The sequence below is a fragment of the Cnephaeus nilssonii genome (genome assembly GCF_951640355.1).
Source record: "Cnephaeus nilssonii genome assembly, chromosome: 14".
NCBI lineage: Eukaryota > Metazoa > Chordata > Mammalia > Chiroptera > Vespertilionidae > Cnephaeus > Cnephaeus nilssonii.
In genome coordinates this window covers 16038640-16062691 of record NC_137085.1, presented here as the reverse complement: position 1 = coordinate 16062691, position 24052 = coordinate 16038640, and the positions used below count along the sequence as shown (strand labels likewise).

At 44.2% G+C, this 24052-nt stretch overlaps 1 protein-coding gene across 2 annotated transcripts in view; it reads right to left on the bottom strand.

Annotated features, from left to right (window-relative positions):
- Positions 1-4101: 4101 nt before the first annotated feature.
- MRRF (mitochondrial ribosome recycling factor) overlaps positions 4102-24052 on the bottom strand; it is a 42263-nt gene continuing 22312 nt past the window's right edge. Inside the window, exons 6-8 of one of the 2 annotated variants that reach the window (XM_079790634.1) lie at positions 17749-17799; positions 13136-13295; positions 4102-5906 (exon numbers count right to left, since the gene is read on the bottom strand). In XM_079790634.1, the coding sequence (XP_079646760.1) occupies positions 5829-5906; positions 13136-13295; positions 17749-17799 (289 nt within the window). In that variant the 3' untranslated portion in view covers positions 4102-5828. The remainder of the gene's footprint in view (positions 5907-13135; positions 13296-17748; positions 17800-24052) is intronic. The other variant, XM_079790635.1, reaches the window with a different exon arrangement.

Genomic DNA, 24052 nt, shown 5'->3' with positions numbered 1-24052 from the left:
GGGTCTGGAGGATGTCTCTCTTTCTCTGGAACACATTTTAAAGCATAGAAAAAATTAAAAACAGAAAACAAGATAATAACCATTCCTATTTTCACAACCCAAAATAAATATATTGTGTTAACTTTATATATTCATATATAGATATATGAAATGACTTTGGGTATAACTTTAAGCCTCCCGCCTATCCCCCAGGGGCAATCACCACTATGAATTTATAAGTATCCCTTCAAACCCACCCTTTTAAAAATAATTTTATAATGCAAAATAGAATCAGGAATAATTTTTTTAAAGAATCACTTTTTGATTATGTCGTTCTAACTTATGGAAGTGGTGTCACACCGTATATATGGCTCCCCTTGCTCTTCCCATGCTCCTTATGTTTGGGGGGCTCTATTCTTGTTGACACATGTGGCCCTGGCTTACCATTGCAACCTATGGATGCACATTTACTTACCCCGGAATGGGTAGGGTTTCCATGGATGGAGATAATCAGGTAGAGGGAGCGGCAGCATAGAGGGCTGGGGATAGGAAAGCCAGGACACACCTAGGGGCTGGTACAGTCCGGGGTGGAGGGAGCACAGTGCATGTGAGGGGGAGCTGGGGAGGCCCCGTGCCCCAGGTGAGGAATCTGCAGTTGGCATGCTGGACATCTGGATTGTGGGGACAGCCTCCTCCCCCTGAACCACCGCACACACACACACACACCCCCATACACACACAATAATTCCACTTATCCACTCTCCAAGGCCTCTCAGGGGAGGACTCTGTTACTCTTTCCATTAATTGTCTCATTAATGACCCGCTGAAGTCAAGTACCCATTGTTCTCTGGGGCCTGGGGCAGCCTCCCTGGCTTTCTCCCCCGGGGATCAGTAAACGTCTTTCCTTCCCCTGCTTTCCTTTGGCAGGCGTCCTTATCTGGTCCCCGCAGCCCTGGCGGCCAGCGCTGGCTCTTCCTCCACCCACACCCTGCACGACCCTGGGGCCCGGCACGGCCACAGCCTCCCTCTCTCTCCCCACTCTCGGTCTGCCCTCACTTCTCTCCATCTAAATGTGTCCGTCCATTTTTCTTCCTTTTCCTTCTTCCCCACCCCCACCCCCTTTTGGTCCCTTCCTTTGTGTGTATTTATCTCCCTCTGTGTCTCTGTCTCTATTTCTAGGTGTCTCTTTCCGGATATCTGTTAACTGTCTCACTGTCACCATCTGTTCCTCTGTCTCTGTAACTGTTGGTCACCATCTCTTTCTGTCTCTACCTGCTGATCTCTAGGCTTCTACATGTGCCCGGGAGTGTGCATGTGGGTGTGTTTCTGTCTCTCTGCCTCCCTCTGGCCCTGTGTGTGTATCTGTCTCTGTCCCTAGCTCCCTCTCTCCGCTCTCTGACTTAACCTCTCCTCACCCGCCACTCCTCCCTGTGGGTCTCTGAACCCTCCTGATTGACTATTGTCCTGTTTCCAAACCCTGCCCCTCAGCCACCGCTGCTCACCCACGGGGTCCCTGACACCCACACAGCTCAAATTGCCTCCCTCCGTCCCTCTGGTTAGTTCCAGCTTCCCTTGGATGGCAGCCTCAGGGACGTCAGCTCTAAGAGTAGGCGTGAGGTCACCATAGCTGCCAGACTGGGATTCATGCATCAGTAAAGTTTAAAAAAAAAAAAAAGGAGGGGACTAACTTCTTATTTTTCTAAATAAGAATTTTTTTTAGAATCACCAACTTCTTATCATAAGAATATTTTAACACCAAACACACAAGTAGAAAGAGCAAACTGTAAGAAGATAGAATAGTCCTTTAAGTTAAATTAACTATTGTATGAAAACATTTACATTGCCTTTATTTTATTTATTTTGCCCCAAATGGGTGAAATTGCTTTCAGGGATTAGCCTGGGTTCTCTGATCTTGTCCAAGCCCCTCCCTGGTACCCATGGGGGAATGGAGTGACCTTTATTGAGGATAGAAAGGGCAAAACTGAGACAGGACCCATAGGCTTTCGCTGTCCACTTCTGCACTGCTCTGGCCTTAGTTAAAATAACTTACTGAGATTGACCAGCTGGGTGTCAGACTCCACTCCATACCGTATATATGACGGCCTTTTCCAAGTCATTTAACCTCTCTGGGCTTCAATTTCCTCATTGGTACATAGCAAAGGCCCAGGACATGGTAGCCCCGGTCAGTTTCAGCAAAGGGGGGCCATTTGGACTGAGGCTGGAGCCTTGAAGGGAGAGAAGATACGTATGCCCTGCCCTCTGGCCATGCCAGCCCCTGTGCACATCACAAAATTTGTCCCCCAAATAGAGAATATCCCTTTTTATGCACATCATGACATTGACCATCATTAGGGCAAAGGAAACTGCAAAGTTTCACTCAATGGTTTCAGTGGGATAAAGAATGTAGAAGCACTTGGAAAACTAAAAAGCACCAAGTCAGCATCAGTTACCGATGCTATCAACACTGTTATTTCTATTATCATTATTCACTGCTGGGTGGTCTTTTTGCTCACTCTCTGGTTCTCTGATCCGTGGTAGAGGAGTCTGACACCAGGTGAGGTATCAATATGTAGTCTTTACTGTTTCCATAAGAGCTACCATTTCCTTGGTGTTTACTCTGCTACTTTGCATGAAGTCCTTTATTAGAAGTAGCTTTCTAGTTGTTTTAGGAAAGCAAGCTTTCTGCTTCTCTATCACCCTTGGGCCCAGAACAATGCTAGGTGCTTTTTGAGTAAGTACTCAATGAAGACCTAGGAACTGAAGCACACTGATTAAAGGACCCACTGCAAAGTCAGATAGGAATTTCAAACTTCACTCTGGCACTTACCACCTGTGTGACCTTGGGCAAGTTAAATACCCTTTCTGAACCTCAGTTTTCTCACAGGTAAACACAGATAGGAGTAATACCTACACCAACTAGGATTGTTCGGAAGTTTGAATGTAGTAACACAAGTGTCCAGCCATGGTACCTGCTCCACAGTAGGCATTCAATAAATGTTAGTCTGAGGTTGAGGAAAAGGTTACCAAACAGATACATTTAGAATAGGGCTTCTTCTTTTTATTTAAAAAACACTTTAAATAGAAATATTCTCTATGCATTTGAAATAATTTTTTTAAATGTTAGAGGTAATAGGGGAATAAATTATGGTGCATTCACATTGTGGAATACTACACTGCAATGAAAAAGAATGGATGGCCATGCTGTTGGGTAAACAAAGCAAGCTTCAGAATAGAAACAGAATAACTCTCCTCCTCATTTTAAAAAAAATTATGTATGTATGGAGAAAGGTCTGGAAGGATACACTTCTAATTTTTAAACTTCTGAGGAGTTTCTTCTAATTTTTAACATTCTAGTTTCTTGTCAATACACACACACACACACACACACACACACACCACACGCAAGGAAGAAAGAAAATAACCAGAAAAAGTTCTTGAATTCCCTTTGGCCTATATTTTTCATGAGACTTTGAAAGCTGTTGAACTGAATAGAGGAGATGGTTAATTCCTCTGGCAAGTGTGAGAATGTCTATACCCAGCTTTTCGTTTTTGAAAGAGAAACTGAAGAAGGAAGAGAGGGAGAATGAATCGCTCCGGCATTACTCATTACTCAGCACATCCAAACAGGTAGTCTTCTTCTCGTCCCTGCCACCACCGAAGCCGACACGCCGAGTAACAGAGAAAGTCTTTGATAAATGTCAACTGAAATAGAGCAATCAGCTGAAAGCCATTTGCTGAGCTGTCTAACGGCCCTGGGCCTGAGGTTTTCCTTTCTTCATTTATCATGATATTCGGCTTTGGCCAACATACACACAGGAGAGAAATTGTTGACATGTGGAACCCAAGTACAGAAAATCTTTCAATTTCCCCCCCGTCTGTTCACCAAATAAGTTTTTGTTTATTTAAAGACTACAGAGGATTTGGCTGTTAAGAACCAAATGCCTTTGGAGTGGAATTACAACATAATTTATCATTTCCTCTGTTTATTAAAAAATCCTGCATCTTTGAGAAGCACATTTGCAGTGAGTGGGGAATTTCAGCCACTCACGAAAGACTGTTGCAAAGCCCTTGCTAGGCGGGTTACCCCAAAAAAGGCTCCTCGATTGCTCTTTCCGACCCTGTTCTTCCTCCAGCGGACTTCTAGTTATGGGATGGCTACTCGGGGCTGGAGAACAGGGTCTGACAGAGGACAGGAAAGCAGGGCAGGACATGTGTCAGCTTCTTTCACCTTCGACCTGATGCTGACCTTGAGCCTGCACTGGCTGCCATGCAGCCTGCTCCACCAGTGCAAGCAGAGGGCAAAGGGACCCCGATGCCCCCCAGCGCGGAGCAGAGCCCCAGAGGAGTCAGACAGTGGAGAAGCTGACGCTGCTCGGAGTGTGGCTGGGCCCTGCTGCTGCCAAAGTGGGTGCCCTTCTAAAGGCAGACATTTGACAGAACTGGGATGAACTTCCTACCTTCCACCCATGACATTACAAATAGCAGGTCAGTCCTGGGCACCGCACACCCTCAAAGACGGGTGCCGCATCGAGCCCCTTATTGTATTCCCAGCACATGGCGCTGTACCTGACACACAACTGATGGGCATGTTTCAGTGGCTGAGCATCGACCTATGAACCAGGAGATCACGGTTTGATTCCCAGTTGGAGCACATGCCTGCATTTTGGGCTTGATCCCCAAAGAGGGGCATGTAGGAGGCAACCAATCAATGATTCTCTCTAATCATTGATGTTTCTCTCTCTCCCTCTCCCTTTCTCTCTGAAATCAATAAAAATATATTTTTAAAATATTGCCTAGAACTGTATTTAGCTCATCATGGTTATATTATGAATGAATGAATGAACAAACAAATGATTAAAAGAAAAATTATTGGGGAGGGGAAAACTAACTTAATCCAGTACCCAAAGATGAACCACTAAAAATTGCTTGTCTGTCACTAAGAGGCAGACCCTGGGGGAAAGGTACCTCATTACCAAGTAAATATTGAGGACAGAGCAAGAGTGGAAGGTGATGGAATGAAAGTGTTAAGAGTGGGAAGAAAGGAAAAGAAGCCAGCATTTGTTGTGCAAGTATTACATGCAATTAATTCACAACACATTTGAGTGCCTATTGGTTCCAGGCATTATGTCAAAGCCTGAAGATACACAGACTAATTATCAGAGAATAGCTAAGGTTCAGGTGAGAACAATAGTGCTGTGAGAGCCAATACTAGGGGTCCTCAGCTGGGGAGAGGAGGCTTCCGAGGAAGTGCCAGCCCCGCTGAGAAGGAAGCAGGCACAGGACCGGCCGGGTGAGGAGTGGGGGAAAGGTCCCGGAGAGTAAAGAGCATGTGTGAATGACTCTGAGGGAAAAGTATTGTCTGGCTGCTTTACACACACCAGCTCCTTAGAAATCATTCATCCACACGGACTCTATCATTTCCTTTAAGGTTATTATTCTTCCAATTTAATTTGATTTTATTACTTGGTGAAAATAGGCCTCTAGCAAAAGTATCCAGTCACAAGTGAAGGCCCACATCAGCCCAAGCACAGCTGAAATTTGGGGACAGGGCCGGGCTAATTATTTGGGAAGGAGGCTCTGAGATGAGGACTAGTCCGTGGTTAGCCTGCCGGTGGCCCTGGTCGCTAGGCAGCAGCAGACATTCTCCAAAGGTCCACCCCTGCCAGAAGGCCCAGAGCAGAACGGGGCGACGGGGCCGGAGGGAGAGACTGAACCAGTCTGGGTGTCCCTCTGGAAGGCTGGGCCTCACAAGGACTGATGAGCACAGGGTGTCGGCCTTCCGTGTGGACGGGGTACAGAGATGCCAATCTGCCACCAGGTGGGTCACTAGAAACTGGCCCCGTGGACTTTCATCCGAGGAGTTCTTTGGTCTTCACTGCCAGATGCTTGTCCAGCTCTGCAACGGTGTCGTCGGCCATTTGGCTGATCTGCAAAAACACAAAATGAGACAGCCTGGTCACCAGGGCTGGAAGAGGGCGGGGGAGAAACATTCCAGAACTCTGATAAGGTTATCTGGGAAATAATAATGGTGACATAAGCTCACGTCCATTGAGTCCCAGCCAGGCACTCTACTAAAACTTGATGTACACACTCTTACTGATTCCTAACAGGTACCCCATTATTAACCCCACTTCACAGGTGAGGGAACTGAGGCAGTTAGATAACCTGCTCAGGATACACAACTAGAAAGTAGCAATGACAAAAGTTAATCCTGGGTAGTCTGATTCCAAATTCTTAACTAATTTCATAGGGTACAGAGAAGCCAGCCATATCTGTCCCTTAAGGAACTTCTAGAATTTCCTGCACTCAGACATTCTACTGTATAAAGCCCTCACACTAATTGATAAGAAGAATATTAAGATCCCAATAGTTAAGCAGAAAAACGTCTTGAAAAAAAAATGAAATACATCTGGTTAACAAACATGGAAAATTCAATAGACACTGAAGAAATGGAAATTCAAACAAGACATAATTCAGTCATCAGAGTTAACAAAATTTGATGTTGTGGTTTTTAATTACAATATTCAATGCCAAGAAGCTATGGTGAAATGGATAAGGTCACATATCATCAATAGGGATTCAAATTGATGCAAATGTTCATACCATTTTTAACCCCAAATTCTCTCAATGGGAAAATTACCACATTAGTAGAATCTGAAAAAAGTTCTTTAAACAAAGATATTTATCTAAGCTTTATTTTTAATAATGAAAAAACAGAAAATCAAAAGTGAAAGAATGGGTAAGTAGTTGGATACATATAAAAATTAAAAAGGGTTAAGCCCTGGCTGGTTGGCTCAGAGGTTAAGAGCGTCGGCCCCGGGACCAAAAGGTCTCGCTTGGGTTCTATTCTGGTTAAGGGCATGTACCTGGGTTGCAGGTTCCTTACCTGGCCCTGGTCAGGGAATGTGCAGGAGGCAATGAATCAATGTGTCTCTCTCACATCGATGCTTCTCTCTCTCTCTCTCCTCCATCTCCTACCTCCCTTCCACTCTCTAAAAAAATCAATGGGAAAAAATGTCCTCGGGTAAGGATGAACAACAAAAACAGGTTAAGAGGATCCATTTCTTATGAAGAGGGTATAAATAGGAGTAAGATTCCAGTATATATTTCTGAAATGTTTGAATTTTAACTATTTTATAAGAAGCATGGATTGCTTTTGTAACCATGGAAAAAGGATGCTTAAAGATATTTACTTACAATATCATAGAAACATACTTATGTTACCCCTGAATTAAAGAAAAAGCAGGATATGAAATTGTGTATATGTATACAAAGCAGAAACAATCTCAAATGTTCAAAATTATGCATATTTTTAAAGTTGGGAGGAAAGCTGTCAAAATATTAATAGTGATTATCTTCCAGTGATGGGAAGATAGCTGATATATTATTCATGTGGCATCTGTCACATCCCCAGGACTGGCAAGTGCTCAGGAAGTAGTTACTAAATGAATAATTATTAAAGTTCTCTGTGCTTTTCTATATTTTCTGCAATAAACCCATACTCCCTCAGAATGAAAAACACAGTACAATTTGGTAGGTGTTGCAATCTCCCTCCCGTGTCTTAAAGGGCCCTAAGGCAGGAAGCCTCGGCAGGAAGCTTTGAGGGGTACACAGTGCTCAGGATCTGTGTTCAGAAGCACAGTGGCTGTTTGACATCTTTATTTGCAGACCACAGGCCGTGGCCAGGAACTGCAAAATTAATGCACTGGAAAGGGTAGAAACTAAAAAGGATTTGGAGCAATTGGCCCCAGGCACAGCCAGCCAGGCTCTCACCATAGCAACAACTGCACATTTTTTAGCTGAAAAGCAAAGCTCCTGGGGCTGCTGGGAGAGCTCAGAATGGCTGCTTGGTCCCTCCTCACCCGGGTGCTGCCAACCCTAGAAATGCTTCTTTTGCCCCCACCTGAGCAGCTTGCCTTGCATGGGGTATGGCGTGGTGCCCAGCAGCACTCCAGCACGTGTAGGCTGGCAGCCCCGGGCAGCCAGGAACAGGGCTGCAAGCCTCCTCTGGAAAATGGCGTTTGGGGACAGAGATGGGGACTGGAGGGAAAGAGTACTTAGGGGAACAATTTGATAATGTGGGTTCTGGGTTAAATTCTCAGCACGGTGACAATGTACAAGTCCTTTCCCCCGTTTGAGTTTCAGTTTCCTCATCTATCAAATGGGGTGCTGGTCCCTTCCCTAGAGAGTAGTTGGGAGGGTTAAACAAAGTCATGAATATGCAAGCATGTTTTAAATTGGTTATTTGCTATGCAAATGCTGCTTGTGTTACTCTGATTTGTACTGTCACTTCCTGACATCTCCTCAAATTAATTAATTAATGAAAATATTTACTAACTTTCTACTACATTACAGGCACAGAGTGCCCTTGGGGACAGTCTGCCTGCAAGTTCATCTTTTCCATCTCTATCAGACTTCTTAAAATAACAACGACAAGGATACCACTCACTACATGCCTGACATGGGATAAAAAGTTGACACACATTATTTCACATAATCTTCAAAACATATGAAATACCATACTCATCTCCCTTGAATGTATTATGAAAGTTAATTATTTCACCTGACGGTTGCATAGTTTATAGTATGCAAAAATGTTTTGTTCTCTGTTACTTCATTCAAATCCAACAACCTCACATAACCTCTGTAAGGCAGGTGGCACAGGTATTATCCCTATTTAGAGAGGAATAAACCAAGGCATAAAATGTTAACCCGTGCAGAATCACATCAAGTCAGTAATGAGACTGAGCCAAGAACTCGGCCCCCCGCAGAGACCACTGCACCTGGCCTAGTCCTGCCTCCTTCCAGGCAGAAATGCGGGCTCATAAAACAGTCAATCCCAGTCCCTGGTGAGGAGAGAGACGTGGGATGGGCAAATAGGCAGAGAATTACTGAGGACCAGCAACCGTCCTGGCCACTTTTAAGCAGCTGTGGGATTTGGTCCTCTTACCCACCCTGTGAGAGAGGCTTGCTGCTCCCACTTACAGTGAGGAACCAGAGGCTCAGAAAGGTGAAGCCACTTGCTGGCCTGGGAGCTGACCAGCCCAAGAGCCGTCCTGACTGCACAGCCAGAGCCCTTTCCGTTCCGTGTGCTGCCGCACAAAGATTACACCACCATCAGCATCAGCAGCATCACCGTCACTTCTGCTCCCGACAAGTTCGGGAAATGAAAGGTAGAGCGGAAGAGGGGAGGCAGCACACAGTGCGCCCTGGGGCAGGCTCCCTGAGGCCTGGCTCAGAACACCCTCGGGGCCACTGGGAGCTGCTCCCTCTGCCTCACTCAGTGCCGCCTGCTGCCCGTCTGCTGGGAGCCTTTCCTTCCTTCAGCCCCACTAGCACCCAGCGTCACTTCAGAGCAGTTCCGTTTCTCAGAAAAAGGCAGCAGTGAAAGGATCTTGGCCAGATTTACTGGTGGTTTCTGCCAAGTGCTTTAATGTTCAGCAGGCCCATTTACAGCAAACTGCAGCGAAGGTGAAACAGCAGGCTGACAGATGTCAGAGCCCGGCTGGGAGACCCTGGGCCTTCTTCAGCAGAGCTGGCCTGAGCTGGGGGCGGGGAAGGGAGGGGCAGCGTTTTGGGGGGGGGGGGGGTAAGGAGGCAGTCAGACATGACTGCAGGGAAAGAACCCACCATAGAATCATTTCCTTCTTATAGACCGAAGACAAAACATTTTTATGATACAATTTTGAAAAATATGACCTCAAAAGACATTTGGACATTTTTAAAAATTAAGAAAATCTCATGAAGTATAAAATTAAAATTGTTTATAATCCCATTACCTGAAATAACCACCATTAACATTTAAGTGGATAAGCTGCCAATCTTTTTATGTACATGAAACTCTTCATTATAAAAATAAAATATTATAATACTGTTATGTAATCTACCTTTAAAAAATAAATTCCAAAAACACATCTGTAAAATATTTTTATAATTGTTGCTATATGTAGATTCCAGTTAAGGAATGTAAAACAACTTATTTTCCCACTGTTAGAAATTTAGACAGTTTCCAGTTTTCTACAATTATACATAATCAACACACACTTCAATAGATAAGATTTTTGGGCATTCGACAGGGGTTAGGGGAGGCTGGGGGAAGGTCAATGGGGGGAAAAAAGGAGATATATGTACTACTATATGTAATACTTTAAACAATAAAAAAATAGATAAGATTTTTGACAATTTATTTTAGATAAATTCCCAAGTCAGTGAATCAGAAATGTATGAATTTTGGTACAGACTGCCATACTATCCTCTAGAAAAATTGTATGAATTTATACAAAGAATAACTTAATCTTTCCAATGGAGTGTGGAAGTAAAAGCAACATTCCTAACATAAGCAACATTTTAAGCTCACATTAAAAATTCTAGGTTCAAATATTAGGCATTAGAAAAGGCAAATAAATAAATAAATAAATAAATACACATATTCTAAAAACCCATGAGTGACTTAGGCACTCTGTACCAAGAACCTTAAAACATGCATTCCCTTTGCGCTGTAATTCCACACTTGGGACTGTATCCTACGGAAATCATCTCAACGAAGATGTGTGTATAAAAATATTCACTGCAACCTTTCTTAAAATAACAAAAACGTTTAAACAAACTTAAATGTCCAACAACAGGGCTTACATGAATTATGGTATGACCACAGACTGTTTTGCAACCATTAGAAATGTCTGTTTATAAAAAGATTTTAAGACACAAGAAAATGCTAATGGTTTTAATGCTGAACAGAAAATAAAAAGCTGTATACAAATTGTACGTACAGTACATGTTCTCAATCATGTTTAAAACTATGTAGTTTAAAAAAGTGGGTGGGAGAAAAATTCCAAAATATTAAGAGCAGTTGTTCCTGCAATGTGGGATTAATGGGTGAATTTTCCCCCATTTTTAAAAACAGTCTTCTGAACTCTCTGCATTTTCTAAAATACTTTGATAATCAGGAACAAAGTAAACAAATATGTTTTTAAAACTGCTTGATAAAGCAACAATCAGCCCCTGCCTATTTAACTTAAATAAAAGCACACACCAAAAACTGAAGATCGGTGCCTTCTGTCAGAAAAAAAGAACAAAATGAAGTGTGTACAAAATTGTCTCCTATTTTCTTATCGAACTTTGAACCACATGACAGTAAAAAGTTTTTATCAATAATGGCAAGAACTAATATTTAAATGATAATATCTTAGAAATAAAGATTGTTGTAAAATAAATATATAGTAGGATCTTTTTTCTTGTAATATTACATAAATGCTTACAGAGATCATTTGAATGTTAATAATGGTGATGAAATTTCACTTCTTAATTTTAAAAAAATTTACATGAAACATGGATTGGTTTAGTATCAGAAAAAACAAATAAAGTTACTTGCACTTTAAAAAATAACGTACAGTAACAAGCACTGAATAAAATATCTAATCTGAAGAGGAAGGTGAGAAGCCAGGTGCCAGGGGCCAAAGGGTTCCAGCAAGGTCTTTGTCAGGCGGGTTTCATCAGGAGAGCTGGTTATCCATCATTCTCTTTTGCAAGGGGCACGGGCTCTGGTCCCTGAGGCAGATGCCCAGATTTGCTGAGTGAGGACTTACCACCAGGAAGCAACCAAGGGGCCAAGTATCAGCTGTAGAGATGAAAGCCCTGGGGATATGGACAAGGAGCTGGCTCATCGGGGGCCAGGCCTGGACTCTCCCAGGACTGATCAGGGCTCAGAGAGGCCAGCTCGCCTCTGAATCTCTGTCAGCTGGTGCAGGGAGAGAGGAGAGGCCATGGATGGCAAGCAGGGAGCTTTGAGGGTCTGGGTGTCAGGTAATAGTGCTTCTAGCAGCCCCAGGGCAACCCTCACAGTTAGAATTACAAATCCCTTGTTACAGAAGAAAAAGACTGAGGAGCCGTGTAACTTCCCCGAGGCCAAAGGACACCAACTGCAGAACAATCTCTTTTAAACTCAGGTGCCTTGCCACACCTTGTCTGCTTTTGCAGAATCACCTAGGGAACTTTTTAAAAATACACATTCCTGGGCAGACCTGCTGAATCAGAAAATTCAGGAGCAGGGCCCAGGAATCCATCTAAAATTCTCCCCTGGGTGACTGTCTGGCCTGGCCTGTGACTAGCTGGCCCAGGAGAAAGGGAGCAGGGAGTCCACGTATGGCCTCCTCCAGGTGTCCTGCCTTCCACCCCTTCCCTCTTGGTCCGCATCCTGCTCAAAGGCTCACTAAACTAATGCTTTTATTGTGGACAAGGTGGCTTTGGGTAAGCACTTTACAGTACACTCAACATTATAAATTCTATCTCCTAAATACTGGTAAGTTCATCTTCCTACCTTAATTCCACTGTACCACCCAGGTCAGGCCACTGTCATTTCCTGGTTGGATTTCTTTCTTTCTTTAATATATTTTTATTGATTTCAGAGAGGAAGGGAGAGGGACAGAGAGATAGAAACATCAATGATGAGAGAGAATCATTGATTGGATGCCCCCTATACGCCTACTAGGGATTGAGCCAGCAACCTAGGCATGTGCCCTTAGACCGGAATGGAACCTGGGACCCTTCAGTCCGCAGGCGACGCTCTATCCACTGACCCAAACCAGCCAGGGTGGATTTCCTTCTTTCTTTCTTTCTTTTTTTTTTTTTACCTTTATGACTGAAAGTATTATATATGTCCCCCTTTTTTTCCAGTGACAGGTGTAAGTGTCACCGCTGGGCACACCAAGAACACTGTTAAGTTCTCACATCTCAGCACCCAGACCACCAAACTGGGACAGGAGAGCAATAATGTATATAGGCTCTGTAGTCAGGCTACCTGTCTTTGGATCCCATTTCTACCTTTTACCAGCAGTATGACTTTGGGCAAGCCATTCCGCTTCCTTGGACCTGTTTCCTTGCTGCCTACCCCTCACAGCTTTGTAGTGACAAGGATAAATGAAGTGATGGAAAGTGTATGGCAGAGCCTGGCACACAGGGAAAGGTCAGCAGATCTCCTCCTCCTCCCTATTCCCAGGGCCCAGCACAGGGCGAGGCCCAGGACAGAGACCCAGTCAACGAAAATCACATCAATGAAGGACCAGGTTGCTGTATCTTATCTTCATTTTCCTCACTTTAGACATGAACAAGTGATTGCCTGGATCAGATACAGAGGCATTACATCTGCTGGGAACAGTACCTGCTTTTCTATGAGTCGAATGGTGTCCTCTGAGGTCTTGTCCTTTGATTTCTTCAGCTTATTCATTGCGTTGGTACGAACCTTCCGTAAAGAGTCTTTGGCCTTGTTGGTGTTCTGTTTGGCAAGTTTTGCCAGCATTTCCCTGTGCTCCCTGGTTACTCTGATAAAAGAGAAAAATTTAACATCACACTGTCCATTAGCTCAACAGTTTGTAACCTTACTCTCTGATGGTGGATGAGCTTCACATTCCTGACACACGCCCATGGGGATGCTCAGGGTCAGGTAAGGTTCCTGGTGAGTTAGCTGAGAGGAACCAGTAAGAGTTCTGCTTAAAAGCATGAGCCAAGGAGTCTAGGAATATGAGGGGCAAATCCTAGCCATGCCACTTACAAGAAGTGTAAGACTTGCTCTCCTCAGCTTTTCCGTCTTTATACTGGGACTTGTCAGTGCCTGTCTCAGGCAGTGGTGTGAAGATCACATGAGATGATGCCTGTACAGTGTTTGCCACTGACCCGGGCACATTTTAACTGCTCAATAAAAGGAAGCAACTGTTGGCTATAACTCCATCCCCTTCTCTCCCACTAAAGAAAGCGATGAAAATGAGTAATGATACTACAGAAACAGCATCATCTCTAAATCTCTAATTCACCCAAAACAAATAAGTAGCAACCTTTAGAATCTTGACTATTATTATAGCAAATGACTTGTGAGTCACCTCAAAACTGACCGAGAAACAACGCGAGTCCCAACGTAACATGTGAGAACCAACGCACCAGTTAACTTCCATAAGGACCCAGGAGGGCGTCTGGCATGTCATAAATGCTAATGAATGTTAGTTATTTTTACTGCTAACATCTCATCATAACAACAACAATGAGCACATGGAGGGCCTACTATAAACCACCAGGACAGGCACTTTATATGCTGATCCTTATAACAATTGTATGAGGCAATTATTATTAATCCTGTTACATTAATCATCACAACATCCCGGCAGCAGAGTAAGCCATCATATTTGATAAACATTTTGTCCTGCTCATAAGGAGATTAGCTGGGGAGAAAGTGACAACATAGTGTGGGAAGTGCTGTGGACAGGGACATGGGAAAGCATCAGGTGTCACAGCACAAAAGAAGCTCAGCTAACTTAAAAGTTTCTGTCCTAATTAAGGGAAGACTTTCCTAGAGAAATAATATATTAATGTGGTGGTCGTGAGGTCTTTTCACTAGCCTTCTGGTCCCTACTCCTTGCGTTTCCCCAGCCACTCAGTGTGGCTGTACAACTTGCTTTGGCCAATGAAATGTGAGAGAGATTATGGGCATCGCCACAGGGCAGAAGCTTTAAGAGCCGGGGTGTGTTCCACCACATTAGCTTCTGCTGGCCACAATATACGTGGCATATGACTATCCATCAGCTTAGGTCCCAGAGTGACTATGATGAAGAGTGCCCATCATACAGCATGAACAAGACATACATTTCTGTTGTGTAAGCCATGGAGATCTGGGGGTTGCTTGTTACTACAGCACAGCCCATCTTATTCTGACTAATACACCACACTAGGATCTGAAGGACGAGAACAAGTTGCCAGCATTGGCATGGCAAAGGGAGACTTCCAGGAGGAAGAAAGAGCAGGTAGGAAGGCTCCGAGCTGCAGAGACCAAGTTTCATTTGAGGAATTGACTGGAGTGCAGATAACAAAGGATAGCAACAAGAAAAGAGACCAGAAATTCCTATCATGGAGGGCCTTGTAAGATCATGAACTCCATTTTAGATTAAAAAATGAGACCCAAAGGAATGTTAAATATCTTACACAAAACTAAACCCAGTCTGTCCTGTTTCAAAAGTCAATGGTCTTAGTATGACAAAATTCCTCTGCCCCCTAGGTCCTAAAGTGGACATCCGTGGCATATGGTTCCTGACCCTCAAAATCAATGCAGTTCTTGCCCAGTAAGGACAATCCCAAGTTCTGGATACATGCTCCGTGGGAAACAGTGGCAAGCATGTGTTAAAGACTTAGTGGCATCCACCTGGTATTTTTTCCCTGATGGGATGAGAAGAAAACTGAAAAATTTTGAGAAAGATACACTACAGACAAAGTAGACAGCTGTGTTATAAAGAAATCCTTCTGGATTCAGCTAATTGAAGGTATTCTCAAAATAAAAATGATCCTGATTACTACCATTATTAAGCCCCTCTATGCCAGGTGAGTACTTTAAGTATCTTACCTTACCAATCCTCACAACAGCTCTTTGAACTAGATTCTCATACCCCCATCCTGTCCAGAGGAAATTGAGGGGCAGAGGTTGAGTGACTTGCCGGTAGGCTTGAGTGACAGAACTGGGATTCAAACCCAGATCTTTCTGGCCCGTATTCTTTCCACTGCTCCATGCTGCCCCCCTTGTACTCTATTTCCCATAAATTTGGCACTGCTGCCACGACTCTGCTCCCAGGCAGAAAGCTTTTCAAAGCCAGTAATATGAAGCTTGGGACTGAAAAGGACAAAACCACCATGTCAGGAGTTTAGGGATTTGGATCAGATCTTGTTACTTTTATGGTTTTTAATTCATTGAACAAAAATCATGATGACATGTTTAGGTCTCTTTTTTGTTCTGCCAAAGCATATGTCGGTATAAGGAAGGAACAGGAAAATTAAAACTTGATCCACTGATTCAAAAAACTTAATCCTGCTGAAATACTAGGAGGGCAGAAAATAAATGAATCTAAGACTGTAAGAAACCTCTTAAACTTCCCTAACAAGAAGTATTTCAATCTTGTATTTCATATATAATTTGAAATAGGTATCCTACTGTTTAGAAAATCTTTAATAAAAAAAATTTAATCAACTTCCTCTTCACTATATTGTTTTATTTATATTTTACATGAAGGGGAAAATACCATACATTTAAAAATATATAAATTGGGGCTCAAAAAATCTTCAGAGCAAAAGGCAATATAAAGAAAACAAAATCACAATATATGTAATTTAGCCTTACTAAGTGCCTTTTTTATTTATTAATGTAAATGTGACATTACCACACTGTTAACACCAGACAGTTTCCACACATAATATCCAATTATTGACACGGACAAAAATATTTGTTTTAGGATGCAAATAATCTAAGGAAATGGGGAAGGGAGCACAGTGAGGAGGGGGAAAAGGGAAGGAAGAAGAGGGGGCACCCCATGGGCAGGGCTGAGCTTGGGGTGTTGAGCTGGCAGGTATCTAAAATACAAGGTTAGAAGCAGTGAGGGTGATGGAAAGGCAGTGGCTCTGAAGTCAGACTGACCTGTTTCATTCCGTTATCTATCACCCAGAAGCTGACTACGCTTGGGCCCGCTACTCACTTCTCTCTGAGCCTCCGTTTCCTCATTTCTAAGGTGGAAATATTAAAAACACCTTAATATCTTAAGGTGACTGGGAGAGCAATCACATGTATAAAGTACCAATAAAGAAAGTAGCCTTGAGTAAATGATAGCATTTATGAATGTTTTAATCAAACACACTTAATTACTTTCTCATGAAACGAGGGCACATCTGTTTTAGAAAAGAAACATACTATATTATGGAAATATTTTAATGCCTTTCCAAACCAGTGATTAATACATCCGATCGTCTCCATCTCACATTCGTGGATTCTGCGAGTACTCCCTGGTTTGTATTCCAGGCTCCTGAACTCAGCCAGTTCATCGGAGCAGCCTCTCTGCGCCTGGCGTGTGCTGGTTCAAGCACTGGCGGAGGCCCCTGTGCTCCGTGCCAGACCCTGGGCCAGGCTGAGGAGCTCCGAGCGGAGGCAGGCCTGGGCCACCTTCTTGGAGGCTCAGTGCAGTGGTGGGGACAACGGTCAACCACTACTGAGAAAGAGGATGACTGCTGCTGGGTCAGAGGGACGGACCTTCTGTGGAGGGAGCATGCGTACTGTCTGGAGATTTGGAAAATGCCCAGGAGATTCAGAGTAATTTGTCAGCTGCAGAAGAAAGGAGAGGGCATTTCAGGCAGAAGCACAGGGAGAAATATAATGGCAGGAGGGCATGAGACTTAAAATGGTGCAATCGGAGTCAAATTTGTTCTGGAGGCCCTGAGCTTTTAAATTCTGTAGCCATAAAACTCTGGTTTCAAAGAAAATCACGGCATATAGAACGGATAAAAAGAAGGCTATTCCAGTTACCGAGGGAAAAGGCACCAGGGGAGGGTGTGGCCTAGGAAGCTTAGCTCCACCCTGACTGCCCCGCACGTCTGGGCCACCACTTACTGGCTGACTAACCTTAAGCAAGCTATTTAGACTCTGAGGTGTTTAAAAACATTTTGATAGATTTTTTTTTTTTTTTTTTTTTTTTTTTTTTTTTTTTTTAGAGAGAGAGAGAGAGGAAGGGAGAGGGACAGGGATACATCGATGTGAAAGTGAAACATCAATTGGCTGCCTCCTGCATGCCCCCTACTGGGGATCGAGCCCACAACCTAGGCATGTGCCCTGACCGGGAAACAACCGGCAATCTTTCGGTGCATGGGATGATGCCCAACCAATGGAGCCATACCAGCCAGGGCTAAACTCTCTGAATTCTGATGATCTCATCTGGAAATAGAAATTGAAAACAAATAAACAAGAAACAAACCTACCTTTCAGAGTTATTGTGAGAATTCGATGAGATAATACATGGAACGTATACACTACAAGGTTGGGGGAGAATAAACAATTAGACAATGTAAGCTGCTTTTGCTGCAATTGTTGTTTATGTTTTGGCAACCACTGAGGCATCTTCAAATAATGAAGAGTTTACTCATGAACGTTTTTATCAACAGAGAAAGGGTAGGGCAAACAATCTATGCTTCAGTAAGATGACTTTTTGAGATCTGACTAGTAATTTAACATCTCATGCACATTTTAAAATACAAATGCTCCCAGCATATAGCCCTGAAATTTTCTTTCTTCAGTATTCATTCATTCATTCAGTTTACAGTATCATTCTACAGCTATTTACTGGGCACCTTTCATGTGCCAGCCACTGTGTCAGACACTAAGGATATAGCATCAAACACATTAGCCGGTTTGGCTCAGTGGATAGAGCGTGGACTGAAGGGTCCCAGGTTCTATTCCGGTAAAGGGCACGTACCTGGCTTGCAGGCTCCATCCCGGTCCTGGTCGAGGCAACCAACTGATGTGTCTCTCTCACATCGATGTTTTCTCTCTCTGTCTCTCCCCTTCCCTTCCACTCTCTCTAAAAATCAATGGAAAAATATCCTCAGGTGAGGATTAACAGCAGCAACAGCAACAACAAAAATAACTGAGTTTACAGTCTGGCAAGGAACACAATCATTAAACAAACACATGCACTGTTAATCAATATGTTGCAGTCTTAATAAGTACAATAAAGACAAAGAGACTTCAATGAAAATAATTAGCAGGGAAAGGCAGTCTGACCAAGATCTCCTTGTGGACTCCAGGAACTACGTGTGGTGATAACTAAGCTGAGTGATATTTAAGTAGAGTAAGAGTGGCGGGGCTAAGGAAGATCATTCCCACCAGACGGAATGGACTCCGTAAAGCAGAGGCACTTTTCCCAATAAGAAGGAGGATACTCTCGAGACACTAAGAAGAGGCAGTGCGGCTGCAGTACGGCAAGCAGAGGAGAAAGATGGCCCAGGGGAGGAGGCTGCAGAGGCTGGCAAGGGCAGGATGACATACACAGGCCCGGCAATGTCATAATGAGTCTTAGCAGAACCCTGGATGCACCATGTGGTACAGACATACAGAGGAATAGTATTCAGCCTTAAAAAGGAAGTTCGGGTTCATGCTACAACATGGATGAATCTTGAAAACTTTATTCTAAGAGAAAGAAGCCAGACACACAAGGACACATATTATATGATTGCACTTATATGAGGTACCTAGAATGGTCCAATTCATGGAGACAGAAAGTAAAATAGCAATTACCAGGGGCCTTGGGGATCAGGCAATGGGGAGTTGTTGAATGGATACAGTTTCAGTTTTGCAAGATGAAAAGAGCTCTGGAGACTGGTTGCATGACCATGTGAATGTACTTCATTCCACTGAACGGTACATTTAAAAGTGACTAAAATGGCCCTGGCTGGTTTTGCTCAGTGGATAGAGCGTCAGCCTCTGGACTGAAGGGTCCCGGGTTCAGTTCCAGTCAAGGGCACAGGCCCAGGTTGCGGGCTCGATCCCCAGTAGGGGGCATGCAGGAGGTAGCCAATCAATGATTCTCTCATCATTCATGTTTCTATCTCTCTCCTTCTCCCTTCCTCTCTGAAATCAATAAAAAAAATTATTTTTTTAAAATGACTAAAATAGCAAATTTTTAATGTATATCTTACCACAATAAAAAAAAAAGTGGGCAGGAGGGAAGAGTCTTAGCAGACTGTTCCTAAGAACAACACAGAATACCGTACCTGTTTGAGGAAACATGATGAGGTTTGTATTTTGTGTGGACGGCAATGTACAAACCAGATCTAAGCATGTGGCTAAGGCCTGCAGAGGAGCCTCCAGGCAGGCAGCGGGGAGCTCAGGACGCGCCACGCAGGAGCCTGGCTGGGTTGGGTGATGGAGGCAGAAGGCTTTTCCGCTCGGGTCAGAGAGCCTCCTAGCACAAGGCAGGGGTTTGGCTGAGCTGGCAAGGTCACACTTTGTTTGTACAAACTCCTCCAGCAGGTCTTCCAGTAACATCCTGGATGGGGGCCTTCCTGCAAAATTCCTTGAGCGTGTTCTCACAAACAATGGGAACTGAGGGCATGCCCGCTGGTAACTCACACAGCAGAGAGGCACACTGACTGAAAGATGCTTCCTCTGGTTTCAAGGAGAACGGGGCACCCGTACAAAGCCATTCGCCAGGTGTGTGTCAGAGGAAGCTGTGCTCAGCTCGGGCAATTACAGTAAAAACCTGTTAGAATATGAGAGCACTAGACTTCAAAGGATCTTTGGTCAGTTAGAGGAGCGTTTAAAGGGTAGAAAGGACATGCACTAAAGCCAAGAAGACCTGGAGTCCCAGCTCTGCCACTTGTTAGCTTCAGAACTGTAGGCATGCTTCCAACCTCTCCAGACTCACTTTCCTCACATGCAAAACGGGAGTAAGAATGTTTCTAAGAGGGTGGGAGCAAGATGACGAGAAATGACGGTGCGTATGTGCTATAGAAACTCAATTCATGGTGGCTGCATTCTTATTTTAATGCAGAATCTCCAGGACTTGGGGATAGAGGATGTGAGTGGTGAGGGAGAGAATGATCAACGGGTTTAGTCACTTGGAGCTTGGGCTATTGAGTGGGTGGTGAGCAGAGAGAAAAGAATGGGAACCAAGGAGGCAGCAGGCAGCTGGGCAGTGGAGGCTCAAGTTCTGCTCCAGCAGCTGAGGGTGACAGGCGGAGGGAGAAGGAAGCATCAAACACATCTCTGACAGCTTGTGGAGAGAAACCCTGTCACCTCCTCCCTGGGTTTCAGGGAGACCCCACCCCCACCCCACCCCCGCCAGGAGCATCGGCCTGCAATCAGCAGACACACGCCTAGCTTTACTGCTTGCCGCTGGGCACTGGCCTGAAGGAAATGTTTTTGTTTGTGTAGCCCAGCCAGGCTTCCTTTGTTTCTAGGTATACAATCCCCTCTCCTCACACCCACCACCCTATTTCTCACAGGCCTGTCTTACGTGCCCTAATGTCTCAGAAAGACAGTAAGCATCCTTTTTGCCCAAAGGCAATCATTCATGTACTCTGAAAGGACTCCTCCCACGGCAGAAACTTTAGTTCTCTGTGGGGACACACTGGCCACCTGCTTTCAAAGGACTGTCCTGTGACTGAGGCCTGGCTAAGCCAGACATACCATCCTGAAACACAGTCCCTTGTGAGGGAAAGAGAAAAGAGGCTGAGCTCCGAACTCTCAGCTGAGTGACCTTGATTAAGTCACTCATCTTCTTCCTTGTCACCCCAGAATGAAGAAATCCAAGTCCAGGAATAAGTGAAAGCAACTCTTGTCTCAGCTCGAAAGTACAGGAAAAAGAACACGGGTTTGGGGACCACGGCAGACTTGATTTCCAATCCCAGCTCTGCCACTTACAGAGTAAATCAGTAACTAGGGACAGTTAACTTTTCCTCTCTGAACCTCAAAGAAGGATGTCCAGAGACGCGTTCAGGAGAACTGTCTCTGAAGCCAGACTGCTGGGGTTCGAGGCCCAGATCTATCATATCTTAGCTGTATGGCCCTGGGTAAGTAATTTTACCTCTTGGCCTTGGTTTTACCATCTGTCAAATGTGTACAATACCATTAACTTAGTGGGATTGTTATAAATATTATGCTACTAAATGTGCTAGCATGTGATGATGTGCTCAGTAAACATTACATGTTTTTATTTCCTCCAACTGTCAAATGGGGCGATAGTAAATGCTACTTTTCTTCCACAGTTAGTGTAGGAGCAAATGAGAAAGAGAATGGTTGCAGAACCCTGCATCTGTAGGTACTGACTATTCTACAGCTGTGAATCATATCAGTAATAAAAATACTAGTGATGTGTCCTACTGAGAGAGAGGACAGCATGGTGGCTACGAGCCCAGGCTCTGAGAAAGTCTGCCTATTCTTCCACTTATTAACCGTGTGACACTGGGCACAAAGAACTCCATTCCGCTGTGGCTCAGTTTCTTCACCTGTCATAGGGGTAATAACACACCTACCTCAATAGCACCTGGAACAGCAGTGGGCACGTAGTGAGTGCTCACATTCATTGACTCCGTCAACATTGGCTGCATACTTTCTATGTGCCAGGACCTGCTCCAGGGGCAGGGGCGACAGCTTATACATATGAGCAACAGCTTCTGCTTATATGTACACGAACAAGGTGACAAAAGTTCCTCCTATTCACATTTTAGTGAAGGAGGCAGAGAAAGAAAAAATAAATATACAAAGTGACACATAAGTGCTGTGAAGAAAAGAAAGCAAGACAGAGAGATAAGAAGGAATCTTATCATCACAGTAAGGGTCCACTTATATCTGCTTGGACACCTGACCCCAATGTCATCTGCTCCCCTTCAATAATTAACACTCGCAGAGCTCTTTCCACGCACCAGGCTCTGAGCTGAAGCGCTCTGCATGCATTAGCTCAGCGAGTCTTCACAGCACCTCCATGATATCAGTGGTATCATCACCTGGACTTTACAGGTTAGAAGAGGGAGGCTCAGACAGATCAAGTAACCTGCCCAAGGCCACACACATTCCCGGGAGACCTGGGAGTTGAGCCCAGTGCAGTCTGACTCTTGAATTCCAGACTTCCTTTGTTGGTGCCAGACCAGTCTAAACACTAACCTTACTAGTGGTAGTAACAAGAATAGCAGTGCTCTAACATTAAGTTCTGCTTAGATATATAGGTTGTTACTATTCTTCCAGCTTCCCTACAAGTCCAAGTGCAGTGGGAGAAAGAGAATCTATAGAAAAGGCAATGGACTAGTGACCTGACCCATAGCTGCCAATTGCCAGGTTCTGCAAACAGGTGCAGGACACAAAGGGTGGAGAACAGAGGAGGGGTGGATGTGGATGAGCCTGTCTTTTGGGGTGTAGCTTCTGCACAGGTGTTGGTGGCAACTTTCTCCTCAGTCTATGCTCTACTCTTGATTTCTGATGGAACGTTCTTGTGTGTTTAAACCAGAACATCTGTGCTGGGAGGGAGCCCCCAATTTACACACTTGGGACCTGAAATAATAAGAGGTGCTTCTAAAAAGCCACAGGCCAGGTGGGAAGCAACACTGAAGAGGAGAAGGCAGGCATCCTAAAGCCTGGAAGGCACTGGAACACAGTGAGCAGAATGAATGGCCCTGAGAAAGCAGGGGTGGCAAGCAGGCGGTGGAAATGAATGGGCTGGAAAGGCAGCTGCAGTTGCTCAAATGCAGTTTGTGGCTGCCCAGCCCAAATTAAATTATTAGGCATTCTTCTCTGATTTCTCTTTTCCCGTCAAGATGGCTAAAGGTCTGTGTGTCAGGGGGGTGTTGCAAGAAAAGGGAATATTTCCTGGACTGTGCACATTATACACAAGACCCCTAGCACAAGATCCACTAGGCGATACGGCAGCTAGACAAGGAGGCCACAGAGCCGGAAGGAGGTAGGTTCCTGGTCAATATCCCAAGGAGCAATGTGATAACGTGGCAAGAACAGGGGCTTCAGAAACAGACAGATTTGATTTGAATAATCACTCCTCCAATTACTAATCTGTGACCTTGAGCAATTACTTAAACTAATCCCCAGTTTCCTCATCTGTATTATACCCACCTCAAAGGGAATTTCTCTGCCACACAAACAATGAAAGTACCATGAAAAGGTGTACACTAGGCATGTTATGCAAAAAAGCAGATTGTGGTACTGAGATATTTAGTCCTATTTATGTAAATTATATGTTGTATATGCGTTTTTTGTTTTGTTTTAATCTGGAAGGATATATACTAAACCTACCAATAGTTACTTCTGGGAAGAATACTTGGGGAAGAGTAAAAAGTTTTATTTTTCTGTAGGATTTGAATTTTTGCAGGTCTCTGATCAGTCAAATGGGCATAAGAACAGTCTCCTGAAATCATAGTAGTGCTGTGAGAATTTGGGGAGAAACTGTAAAGCTCTCAGCACAGCAACTCCAAGCACTACAACTTTAGTGTAGCTGGTTAATAAATAGCACCCAAAATTTGATTATATAGATTTCAGTGAATCTTGATTAAAGGGGATGTTCAAATAACCTATCCAGTTGACTGACTTCTCTATGTGAAAGAACACTAGCCAGGGAAGAAAACAAAAGCTATACACATTGTCAGTGGGTACGGACAGAACCCGAGCTTGAGGCTCGCTGGTCTTTGGCTGAGAGCCAGGAGAAAAACCTGCGCACAGCCACACAGAGCTGCATCCCCAGGGCTGTGAAGAGGACTGAGTGACAAGGACCACTTTGGGCCC